This window comes from Harpia harpyja, chromosome 16 (assembly GCF_026419915.1).
Source record: "Harpia harpyja isolate bHarHar1 chromosome 16, bHarHar1 primary haplotype, whole genome shotgun sequence".
NCBI lineage: Eukaryota > Metazoa > Chordata > Aves > Accipitriformes > Accipitridae > Harpia > Harpia harpyja.
The window spans coordinates 3,876,519-3,889,446 of NC_068955.1; the positions used below are offsets into that span (position 1 = coordinate 3,876,519).

At 51.5% G+C, this 12,928-nt stretch overlaps 1 protein-coding gene across 1 annotated transcript in view; it reads left to right on the forward strand.

Annotated features, from left to right (window-relative positions):
• The first annotated feature begins 10,761 nt into the window (after positions 1-10,761).
• CLIC4 (chloride intracellular channel 4) overlaps positions 10,762-12,928 on the forward strand; it is a 32,546-nt gene continuing 30,379 nt past the window's right edge. Inside the window, exon 1 of the mRNA XM_052811205.1 lies at positions 10,762-10,926. Coding sequence (XP_052667165.1) covers positions 10,855-10,926 — 72 coding nt within the window. The 5' untranslated portion in view covers positions 10,762-10,854. The remainder of the gene's footprint in view (positions 10,927-12,928) is intronic.

The following is a 12,928-nucleotide window of genomic DNA, read 5'->3' on the forward strand; positions in this document are numbered from 1 at the left end:
CCTCAGTTTCCCCATCAGTACAGTGGGTTTAGCATGCTCTGGTGGCGTAATGAAGATTCCTATTGATAAAATGCTCGGTGATGCTCATACCGTTAACATCATTTTCCGATGACCAGGACTCTTTTGGCAGTTAAAGAGGCGACTTTGCTGCGGTGAGGCCAAGGAGCAGCACCCGTGAGTACCGTGGCAGGAATACCCCAGGGCTTCGGGATGCATTTACTCATGTAACGCTTTTCCTAAAGCCCGCCGAGGTGCCTAGTGCTGGGGTCCCCCGTGGGCAGATCCCAAACCTGGATAAAGTTCAGACTTGGGGGGGGGGGGGGGAACAGAGGAGAGGAATGAAGCTTTACAGTTGAAGGGATAAGAGCAAGCAGCAAAAGAAATACCCTCCTGGCTGTGCCACTCGCCCCAAGAAAAAGCATGCGGTGTGGCCAGGCAGGCAGGACAGGCTTGGGCTGGCTGGAGTCACTGCAGCTCCCGGCCATCGCCGCGGTCCTTTGCAGCTCCCTTTGCCCGGCTTGGCCTTGCTTTGGCACCGGTGCTGTGCTGGCTCCGTCAGGACCTTCCCCGTGCCGCTGTGGCAGGACCGTGGCTCTGAATGCCGCTATTGTGAGCCCAGCGGTCGCCTGGCTCTGCCGGAGAAGGGGCCCCGGCTCCCCAGCTTTTTGAGTAAGCTGTAACGATGCTGTAGGTCAAAAGGCTGCGGTGGGAGATTCCCGGGAGAAGCCAACGATGCCGAGTCCTGTATCCTCTGAGTCCCGGTGCTCCTGCCGTGTGCCCTGCCGTGCTATCCTGCCCCGAAGGTAAACGGCTGCTCTCCAGGTTATAAAAAGTCCAGGTCCCCCCTGTTCCTTCCCGCACCCACTGCAATCCCCACTGCTCTGTTTTGCCGTGGGTGTGTTACACCCATCTGCTATCAACCACAAACCTTTTGATTTTTGTAAAAAAAAAAATTAGCATCTATTGCTGGAAGTGAGGTCCCCGAAGGAAGAAAAAAATGCTCTGAAGTCCTTGTCCACATCAACCCCATTTGTCTGCAGTCATTTTTCCCCTGTGCTTTGCCATCGTGGCTGAAAGATTTTTCCAGCGATGCAGCTGGTACAGCGGGAGTGCTGGGGGGGGTCTCTGAGCTCTGGGACCCCACTTCTGCCTGTGCTGGACACCAGTTTTCCAGCTGGGTGAGCAGGCGGCTGGATCCTGGCACGGTGCTGCGTGGGTCTCCTCGATATCAGGGAGGAACCAAGGCGGTGTTTGGATGTGCAACCAGCAGCGCCGGTTTATCTTGGCCGATTGCAGGCAGAGATTTGCCCGTGGAGCCGAGGTGGCACCAGCCCTCTCTCCAGCTCCTCCTGCCGTGGCCTCTGGGCTGTGTGGTGCCCGTCAGTGTCCCCATGGTGGCCGTCCTCGGCTCCCATCCCGAGCGTTCCCTGGAGATGGAGCCGTCGAGGATGCAAAAAGCAAGGAGCGGAGTTCCCCAGCACCAGCCGTGGTGGCCCCTGCGGTGACGTGCCATGCGTTGGACCTTGGGTGCTGGGACCGAGGACGGGTGAGCTGCCACTGCCCTGCCTTGGGGTGGGCTTGCTGCTCCAGCTTTCCGAGGCATGTAGGAGCTGAGATGGAGCTGTGCTAACAGCTGGCAAGGAAATAACCCCGTGGAGCCTTGTCCTCGGTGGGATGGGACCTCTGTGGAAGTGCCAAGAGTGGGGGGTTAAGTGGAAATCAGTGGGTCTGGATGTAACCAAACCTCGCATAGGTTTGCTGTACTAGAAATAGGGACTTGCCCTGCTGGGCTGAAGCCCGAGCAGTTGTGCACGTTGAATTTTCCCCCAGATTGTGCCCATCGATGCAAAGCAAGGCGTCTTCCGACGTGACGAGTGGATTAGCAGCATAATGCCAAGGCAGATGGTGTGGCACAGGGCGGATGCAGCGGGAACCTTCCTGTACAAAGCAGGAGGGGTTGCCAAGATGTTCAGGGAGCCCTAAATCTGTCTGCCCCTGGGGTCGGTGCCCTGACACCGGTCTGGTGTGGCTGGACACATCGTCCCATTCTCCTGGGACAAGGGGTGTGCGAAGAGTGGGATTTCTGCCTGCTGCCCACAGAGGATTTGGGTTTATCGTCTTGAACTGCACATCCCCGCTATTAATGAGCAGCCAGGGTGTTATTTGAATTTAAATGACATCACAGATGCAGCCCTGCTAATTGCTCATTTGCTTACCCGGAGTAAGTGTTAAAGCAGTAAAAGAAACCTGAATCATAGAAACCTCTTATGCATCTAATTAGGACGGCTGTAGAAAAGCAGCCCGTGTTTTAACCACCTCGTCCGCTGCCGTGCGCGGCTCCGTTTTGGTCCTGTTGCTCACCTCACTGTGGTGAACAACCGGGGAAGCGATGCAGATCGCCTAGAAATACTGCGATTCGTGGCGGGGACAGATGCAAAGGATTTGAAAGGGGGAAAATCTTGGCAGAACTGGTGCTCAGAGAGATGCCATGCGGAGCCTGGGTGGGCTCGGGCAGCCCTTGTGCTGGGCTGTGAGGGAGAGGGATGGCTCCAGCCCTCAAATATCTGCTCCAGCTTTGTGCCTAAACTTTTGGCTATAAACGGTTCTTATCATAACTTAGTAGGAGCCTGAAGAGTGTCTTATAGCGATCGTTACACAGAAAAACCACTGGGCTAAAGAGCTGATTATTAAAATTGCAAAATCAAATATCCGGTGTTCAGAAATACCAGAATTTCAGCCTGAGCAGGTAGAGTGTGTGCTGCAGATAACCTGCTCTTGTAATGGGAAGATTTGGGAAATCTCTGCTCTGGTTCTGCCCTGCAGGATTGTTGTTCTCCCTGTCTGCAGGGCAAAAGTGGCTTCGATGAGGACTGTAGCTGCTTCTGCGAGTTTTTAGGCTGTGACTCGGGAGGTTGATGTTCAGGTCTCCATCCTGCTGTGGGCATATCTGGGCTTTGGGACGTCATTCCCTTGGCACCACTGTGCTGCCTCAGGCTGCAAGGTTTAAAGAAGGTGGAGGAGTTTCTGTCACTGTGTTTAGGGAGCTGCCAGCACTATACATGCTGCCGCAATATAAATAATTTTATCAAAAAGATTATTTCTAAGTCCTGGTAAGAACTGTGAGATCTTGGCTTCTTGTCCCGACCACGTTTCCTTTTCTTTCTCAAGTCCTTTGAAAAAAATTCTGGCTCCTTCCACTGTGACTCAGATAGGAGGAAATAAAATCCACATTCATCATGTCACCGCTTGAGTCAGATCGGCATTTACGCCATTAGTCCGGAGCAGGTTGGCTCCGCGATGGGTGTTTGCTTTGTTCCTTGTGATGAATGTAATTAATCTTAGACGTGGACTTTGCCCAAAGAACCGCCTGGAAAGCTCGACGGAATTCGGATGCCTCCTTCGTGGTGCACAGCTTCACCCCATCGACAGGAGCTCCCTCCGTGGAGGTGCGGGGCTAAGCTGGGAGAGCAACAACCTGCAAGGGACTCGCGTTTCTGCAGGTGTAATGTCACGTAACCGCTCAGCGACCATGTCTGGTGCTCCCTGCACATTCTCATCCCATGCCCTGTCACCTCGGGCTTTGGCTGTGATTTATAGCCCTGAAGCAGCCCTTTGCAGGGCTCCAGTAATCCCGCTGTCCCTACGTGATAAAAAGACAATTAAATAGTCACATCAGTATCTTGCTGCCTGCTAGGTCTTGAGGGGCAAATGCACCCAGGGAGGCAGTTTGGGTCCCTCACTACTTCTGATGGCTGCCTAATCTGCTGAGGGATTTAGAAGGCGCTTGTCTGATGTTCAAGGCTTAGCTCTGCGGGAACAGCCAGAGACTGCTGCCTGGGGAAAAGATGGGGAGAGGCGGCTGCCAAAATGGCATTGCACGATAAAGGGGTTTTGTGGAGGGTGGAGGGTGTTTACCCAGGTGCCACGTTCAGTTTTGAGGCTCGTAGCAGGGCGAAGAGGAAAGCACTGATGTTTTCCTTACCTGGGGCAGGACATGAGTGGTGGGGACACATCTCCACCCTGGCTGGAGCAGAGACCTGCCTCCTTCTTTCACATTATGCCACTGGGAACAGGTAAGTGCTCAGGGCAGTGAGGGGGAGGTGGAAAATCCTCCCTCCTGCACAAGGGTCTGGCACTGACCGTATCTCCCATGCCATGTCCTGGCCACCCAGCCCTGGGCTACACCAAGCCCAGCACCGACTCCTTGGCGTAGCCCCTTTTGGGCTGTCTTAGACTCCAGATGAGCAAATGAACTGCTGAGGTCGACGGGGTTGTGCTGAGAATGGGCTTGGGTTGGTGTTTAGGGGGAGCAAAATGGGGCTGGACATTGGTACCCGGAAAGCAAAGAGAGACTGAGCCTGGAGGGACGATGCTCCTCATCGTGGCTAGAAGCGGAAACGGCCCTGGGAGCTAGCAGAGATGTAAAACTTCAGATGCTGACTAGTTTATACCTGCACTGCTGAATGATCTGCTGCTCTGCGGGCAATCCTGGGGTAAATCACTTAACCTTATCCAGCCGTTCCCCTAGGAGAAGGAATTAATTGAATTATTTTGTTTTGATGGGCCCTCTGAAGCAAGCTGACTGCGATCACTGCTGACACACCAGCAACTGCCAGGTCAGTAGAAGACCCTGCCAGGTTGGGGCAGGGGCCCGTTTCATTCCAAGTGTGCAGATACAGAAATAAAGATATTTCAGACCCTGGGTGCAAGTTGAGTCTTAGCATATATTGCAGTGAAATGAGCTGGGGCCTCGAATGAGCTGTTTGCTTTGTCCTCTCCCTCCCCTTGCTGGCTCCAAGCGTCGGTGTGGGTTAGCACCACACACCTTCATCAGCTGCGCATTTCTGGCAGCCGCTCAGGAGCGGAAAGTAGTTCCCTTCTCTCCTTCAAGGGTTTCTCCCATGCTTGAAGCTTTGCTGCGGAGCAAAGAACATCAGCAGTATCTTTACAGTGAGAAGAAAACACATAGAGTGGTTTGTATTTTAAAGGTGACAGTCTTGCAATAAATTGGGATGGATTATCAGGTGTCTACACTGATAACGTGGTGTTGGATCAAGCAAGCCTGGGGATAAAGAGGTTTCAGTGCGGGGTTTGGGGTTTTTTTGCTCTGATGTTAGCCTGCACCCCAGAGAGAAAATATACTGGCTCGGTGTAATTACTTTAATTGGACAGATCTTCTGCAGATGCCATTTGCAGGCTGATGAAAGATGGGGACGGAGCTGGTGCTTCCACTCTCTGCTCACACACAATGGAGCACGCAGGACACGAGAGGCTGCCGGTGCTGCGCGCTGGCTTTCGACACCGCAGCTTTCCCCGGGGTCTTTTACAGAACTTGCAGACCATTAAAAAGCCACATCAAACGGCATTTCTTCCATTTAAGCTTCATGACAGAAGCCAGTCCAGGGTGTTGAAACCCAGCTGGGAGCTGCTGGGATATAATGGAAAGAGTTCATTAGGGGAGTCCCCAGCTACCGGCAACTTTCAGGCTTTTCAGATGATAGAAATGCGGGGGGAAACCTAGGTGGTGGCAGTTGATTGCTGTGCTTCAGGGTAGCGTGGCTGATTTAACCACTTAATCAACCAAAGCCGGGCAAACTTGGTATTTTTATTTTGAGAGAAGGAGGTTGCATACTGTTTTTTTCTTTAACCAAGTCATGTTATCAGTCCAGCTCTTTGAAACACCCAGAGACTAACCTTAAAAGAAAACAGCCTATGACCTTAATTTATTTACTTTAAGGCAACTTCTATACACAAGGGTGGGGAAATACAGATTTTACTTAAGCAGGAACAGGAAATGGTGTCTTTTCTTTTTTTTTTTTTTTCCCCAAATAACTTTTAAAACCAGAACTGCAGTAGATTTAGGGTTTTTCTTGAAGGAACCGCAGGTGCCTGGTGTGTGTGCGTCTGTGCAGTGCTGCTGTAGGGATGTGTCCCAGGAGGTTTCCCAGCACCCAGACTCAACTTCCAGCTCCCTTCACACTTAGCTGAGGCTCGAACTCTGCCTCTTGGTCCTTTCCAGGTCCCTTTCTACAAAAGGGTGAAGCTGAAATCTTTGTTTCCTGATGCTCACAGTAGAGAAAAGACCAATATCTGAATTTTGAAAGTAGGGCAGTGAGAAATACACGGCGAGGCGACAAGAGGCATGGCAACAGCCTCCTGCTGAAAGAGGAGAGTCAGGCATTCAATTACTCCTGTTGTATGTGTGGTCCTGAGAGCCAACTTTCCTGTTCCCCTCCTTGGATATCACCTCCAAACGCAGGGAGATGCCAAGCAGTTTAACTTTGCCAGTGTTTCAGTGACACTAAAGGGAGCGAGGTGAAAACTCTGCCTGTGTCAGCGTTCCTGTAAACCTGCCCCCACCATGCCTCAGTGTAGGGGACGTAAGGCAGCCCAGGGAAACCTGCAGACAATGCCTGCTTTGTCTACCTCCCTTCTCCTCGGGCGCCGTGAGATGCTGAGTCCAAACATTTAACCACAAAATGCATTAATTACCGTCCAGCTCCCTGGGGTAAGGACCATATGCCAGTAACCAGAAAAAAAAGCATGCTATTGCATGGAAAGTACATCGATTGTTAAATGACTCCAAGCTGCAATTACTGCCACTGAAAGTTCTTGATTAACATTTCCTAGAAACATTTAGTGCTCCAACCTCTGTGCTTGGAGCAGTGTTAACTTGGACCGTGCAAAAGAGGAGCGACCCAGAAATTGTGGGGTGAAGTCAACTTCCCACATAATGACACGGGATGCGTCCTCTGCTCCTGTAATTCTGCCTCAACCCACAGCAGAGAGCTGTTTTCCACTGTATTTTTCACCACTGTCAGATGTTAACTCTGGGTCCGGTTCCACGCAGCGCTGTGTGTCCTCAGCTGCTCACTTCAGCGCCTTGTGGGACCAGCTCCGTGAGCCTGCAGTTAATGCTAAAATTTGGCATCCGCCCCAGATGAAAATGAGCTATCTAGGGACAGCTGGCTGGGAGTTACAGCAAACTGCAAACAGTCTGACACAAGCAGAAGTTTGATTTCCCCCGCACTCCCTGTAAATCTGGCGGGCTAACACCCTCCGATCCGCTTCAAAAACAAACACTGCTCAACACAGGGGTAATAAAATATGAATGAGCGATATCAGCAGAACAAAACAGTTCATCCTAGGTGGCAGGGGATGGATGGAGCCCAAAATCTCGCTTGGTGTCTGGATGGGAGGCTAAAGGAAATTGGAGCTTATGGGGTTACTTTGCGAAAGGGGCACCAGCACAGCAGAGCATCTGGGACACGTGGTCTCTGGGCCTGCGGTCACTGCTCTTCCTCTTCAAGTCTCCAGGGAAAGATTTTGCAGCGTCCAGGCCTGCAGACAAGTCCGGGAACCCGAATTAGCATTGCAATGAGAATGCTGGTATTTTTAAACCAGGGCGTGTCATTTCTGCCTTTCTTTTAATAGGTGTCCGTGGGCAGGTTCTTCTCATAGCTTCATCCACCATTGCTTTAAAGAGCTATAACGAACCCGACCGTCAGGCCAGGCTCTCGCTTCCAGCCGTGGCCGGCACTGGATGGTCTAGCGAGCAGCCGTGCTGCATTCTGCCTTCCAAACCTTCCTCAGCACCCTTTCTTCTCGAAGCAGTTTCATTATGTTTAAAAGCCGGGATGTTCGTACGTCACGCGGTCCCGCTGTGCTGCAACATGACCTGCATGCTGAGCTCCTCCAGTGCCTGAAAAACTCCCCTCAGAAATAAAAAGCCATTTTTGAACCCCAGGGTCAATGCGGCGGTGAATTCCACCGGCTGAACGTGCGCAGCGAGGGCCGGGGCAGGAGAACGCTTGCTTTGATATCTTTAACATCTGATGCCTCCCGTTTCAAAAGCACTTGGAAAGTTTGAGATGGAAAATTGCTGCATAAAGGCCAAAAGTGCTAGAGAAGTGAAACTATAATATGCTGTTTTGCTGCTCTGCCAAATGGAAAAAAGCCTTCTCAATACAGCATAAAATAATATAGAGGGAGTGACCTACTGGTCTAGGCATAGGTGGGGGGGCCAGAATTGCTTTGTTCTGACTCCCTGACTTGGTGCAAATTTAGCTTTGAATAAGTCACTTAACTTTTCTGACTCATTCCTCACAGCTGTAAAAGGTGGGTAATACTCATTTTCCTACGGATTGTTAGGAGGATTGGTTATTTATTTTGAAAAGCTTGGACAAATTAATTCTGAGTATTATCGAACAAAATCTTCCAGTATAACATAAGTAGCAATTACAGAACTAGGAAAGAATCAAGAGCTTTCAACTTTCAAAACCGTTCCGAGCGTTGTTACGGAAAGAGGTTTCATTTGAATGGGGAAGATGAGGGGTTTGGTAGGTGGCAGCTGGAAACCAGGAAAATGTCATCTAAAAGTAAAATAACTGAAAAGATATTAAGCAACAGACAAAGCTGGTGCAGCTGGATATAAAAGAAATAAGGTAGCTATTAGCTGCTCTGCGAGATAACAGCATGTAAACTCTTTTGTTAGAGAAATTCAGTGGTAGCAAGGAAAAAAAACGGCCTTGGCAGCTCCTTTGTATGGCTGGTAAAACATAAAAAAGCAGAGTGCCTCACAGACCTCAAATTTGTTGCTATACACCTTCCTTTAGCAGCGCCGTGGGAGAGCTATTTCTTTGTACTAAAAACACTGCCTTTTCAAAAGTAGGTGGTTCTTTGCTTTGGGGAGGCTTATAAAGTATTTCAAGTTTTACAACACCCTGTGATCTCGAAACTTTTGGCAGAGGAGGATGGTGAAGCACGGAGAGGAAGGCTTGGTCCTTGGCTGAGCGGGGTGGGTATCTGCTTCAGTGCTCCTTAACCTGGCGCTGCTCAGCCCCGGTTCAGAGGATTCGGCTCTTGCCTGTCCCAGCAGACGCCGAACAAGCAGCAGAGGATAACAACTTTCCCCTGCCAGCATGCTGCTGCAATGGCCTTGCAATAAAAGCCCCTTGTCACCAGTTCCTGAACAACTGGGGACATTTGGCCCAACTGGTGCAGATTTCTTACTCTGCCGTGTGGAAAAAGTGAACGTAAAGCCCCAAAACTGATGCTCATGGAAGGTCTCTGTGACAATCCCATTTAAGGGACACGTTTTTCCCTCTTCTCTATCCCACCCACGTTCCAACCACGGTGTCCTTTGTGGTACAGGCTGCAATTAATTTAAGGGCAATTATTCAGGGAGGTTCCTGGATGGGGCTGGACTGCACAGTCCTGCCTTGCTCCCAGATCGGTTTGGTTACAGTGACACACCGATTCCAATTTAGACTGTCCCACCCCATGAATCAGCGAGATTCCGTAGACTTTCTGTAGAACAAATAGAAACGAATCTTCCACCGACTCCCAGGGTGTCTGCTGAGCTGAGGAGGGCTGTACAGAAGCTGTAGGAATGGGAATGAAAAGGACTTTGTCACATCGGTTGCCCAGCCCTATCGGCACCGGGAGAGGGTCTGACAGCAGTTTTTCCTGCTCTAGATGAACGATTCAAGGACATTCAAAGATGAAATTTGCTTAAAGACATCCGGTTATGCAGAACTGAGGGTAGTAAAATGCCTGGAGAGATATGAGGTTTTGTTATTACCAGTGAATACTCCGTTGGTAACCATTTCATCCAGAGCCATTTCTGGCTGCATGGACGCATTTGGGTACAAATTACAGGGAGGTTCGCTCCAGCGCCAGGTCACAGACAGCATTAAAGCAGTAGAGGCGGAGAGCTGCGTCTGCAAGTCATTCAGTGTCACCTCAGGGTATCCCACAGCCCCAGCGCATCCTACCCTGGGAACGGCTCTGCCGAGACATCCAGGTGCAGCTGAACTCAGACTATGAAAAACAGAGTCTGAGCTCCTGAAAAAAGGAAGGACTGGGAGCGAGGGCGGGTGCTGCCGAGGCATAAAAGCCGCTCTGTTCACAATGGCTTGGACTCCGCAGGCATGAAGTCGCATGGGGAAAATGTGATCGCAGGCTGCGTGCTGCCTTGTGCTATTTTGGTGAAAAGACTGGAAAAAGGGCAAACCGTTTAATTTCATTCCGATGTTTCTCCTAATTCTCCTGCGCATTTTTCTGTCCAGCTCCTCAGTCCCTGACCTTAATAGCGAGGGAGAAACTGGGCTGGAAACACTCCTCCCTGCTTCTCAAAATAGATTTTTTTTTTTTTCCCCCAGCCAGGAAAGAAGCTATTTCTGCTGCTCTGGCGCAGACGCCCGCCCTGTGGCGGGTCCCGCACCCCGGTGGGGCTTGAGGGGGAAGTTTCTAGTTTTGAAGCTTTTTCCCGCAGGCGAGGCAGGCTGCAGACACACACACACGATACACACACACGATACACACACACGATACCCACACACACACGACCCCCTCCCTGGGCCTGCCAGCGCCCACAGGCCTGCGGCCTCCGCCAAGGCCGGGCCCAAGCAGGCCGCTCCCAGACGTTAGGTCATCGGGCACCGCACCAGCAACGGGGAGCGCCCGCCACCGGCCTCACCCCGGGGTGGGGGGTCCCCCACCGGCCCCGGGGTGTCCCTCCACCGGCCCCGGGGGTGTCCCCCGGCCCTGCCCGCCGGGACTCCCCCCCCCATCCCGCCTTCTCCCTCAGGCGGCACCGCGCCCTGCGGCCCGCCATGGAAGCCGTCGCCCCCCCTCCCTCAGCTCAGCCCCGGCCCCGCCCCTTTGGCGCGGACCCCGCCCCCTTTGACGCTGGCCCCGCCCCTCCCGCCTCGCTCCGGCCCCGGCGGGCGGCTGGGGCCGCTGGGGCGGGGCCGGCGGCAGTCGCGCGCAGGGCGGGTGAGGCGAGCGGTGTGGCGTCGCCGTCCCGGCTGGCAGCGGCGGGTGAGGCGAGAGGCGGGCGGAGGTTGAAGCATGGCGTTGTCCGTGCCGGTCAACGGGCTGAAGGAGGGGGATAAGGAACCCGTCATCGAGCTCTTCGTCAAGGTAAAGGCGGAGGGTGGTGTCCCGGCTCGGCGCCGAGCGCGCCGCTCCCCGACCGTTGGTCGCCCCCTCCCCCAACCGCCGTTTTCCCCGCCTTGAGGCGGGGGGGGGGGGGGCTCCAAGTTTCCCTCAGCGACTTGCTCGGGGCCGCTTCTCCCCGGCGGACCGGGTCAGGGGGGGACCGGGCGCCGCCTCCGGCACCCCCTTCCCCACCTACTGTCGGGGCTCCCCTCCTTTATCCCCCCCCTCCAAACTCCCCCAGGCCGGGGGCGAGGCGGGACGGCGGGTCTCTCCTCAGGGCGGCTCCGGGCTCGGCTGTAGGCGACGCCTCGTCGTTCGGCTCGGTGCGGGGCGGCTGGGTACAAAAGGGCCCTTCGGCTGGGGAGGGTTTGAAAGGGGGTGTGTGTGTGTGTGTGTGTCCGGAGCGGGGAGGGAGTGCGGGGAACCGGGGGTGAGTCGGTGTGTACAGATGGAGGGAGTGGCGCTGCGAACCGCAAATAAGTCACTTTTGAAAAGTGTGCCCGCGTGCGTTTGCTGGAAAATTCTTTTCCCGAGAGCAAATGGTGCAGCTGGTGCATAGCAGGACTGTGGGCATCGGTAGCAGAGAGGAGTAACTTGCTCTGTGCACCACAATGCATTACCCTCGCGATTCAGCGCTCTGCATTGTGCGCCCAAGTATGCGCATGAAGGTAGTAAAAATACGAGTTACTTTGCACTCAGTCCCCCACCTACGAAGTCTGCTTTTGTGTCAGAAAGCAAGCATGTAAATGCATCACCAGTTTTTCTTCCGAACTAGAAGAATGAGCATGTGTTGTACTGCCCTTATCTGGCAGAGATAACATATGGTATCTCCACATGTTTTGCATTCATATATTGCAGTATGATGCAATATTTTGCATCCTCCAGGGCTCTAGTGATGCAGCATCTTAGTTTTACTTCATATCAAAAATGCAGAGAGTAAATTGTGTTAATGTTTTCTTACTGTGCTTAAACTTACTTTGAAGAAAGCTTCTGTAGAAAAGTATTTTAATTCTTCAGATGAAGTTTCTTTCTATTGCAGTGAGAAAATAATGGAAAACCTTCATCTGAGATCTTGGGAATTGCTTGGTATAAAAGCCACGATGACAAACATGAAAATTTCCAGCAGACTAGGTAGAGCTTTGAAAATAAGTTATTAAAGATAGATTTTTATTTCTTAAATGATACTCTAAAAATGTTGAATTTTTCCTGTTTCAGACTTTTTAGTGGTATCAAGAGGCAGTAATGGGACCCAGGGAAAGCATTGGAGTGGAGGATTCCAGACTTGATTTTAGTCAGAATATTTGGGCTCTTAGTGTAGAGGTTAGAACTTACTAGTACAGCAGTTAAGTTACAGATTACTTTGAATTATTTATAGCAGTGCTACCTTAATATAACATGCTGATTTATCTTCATCTGACCTAAAGTTCGTTGGCTGATTTTCCTTATTTTTAAACAAATTCGAGCAGTGATTGATGGCAGAAGGATTTGAGGGCAGGGGGAATAAGCTTTGTGGGTCTGTTTAAAAAGGATATTTTACGCATGAGGGGTAGCATGGAAGAGGGTGTAAAAACAGTTGTGAAAAGCATGTATTGATTGGGATTAAATTGGTATTGGACCACTAAAGTTGTGAGACTATGTGAAAGGGGAAAAGCACAGAATTTTTCTGTCCCCCTCAGCTGAAACTTCTTTATTGGCATGGATTTAAGGTTATATTCGGGATTATCAGTGAGTATAATCTCCCTCAAGGAAGCCTTTTCCCTGTGTTATGAATTACTGCTGCAAGCTGTATACTGTCTGCCTTTAGGATAGAGTTCAGGTTAAAAAAGAAGTTATTGTCTGCCTTCATGATCTTCAGGTAAAGGTTATTTCCCTGTAAAATTCAGCAGAGGAAGAACACCCCCCACCGCAGCAGACAGACCAAAATAGTTGTTTCATCTGGGTGTTGCTGCCTGTCCTACACTTTATTGAAGCTGTTAAGTATTAT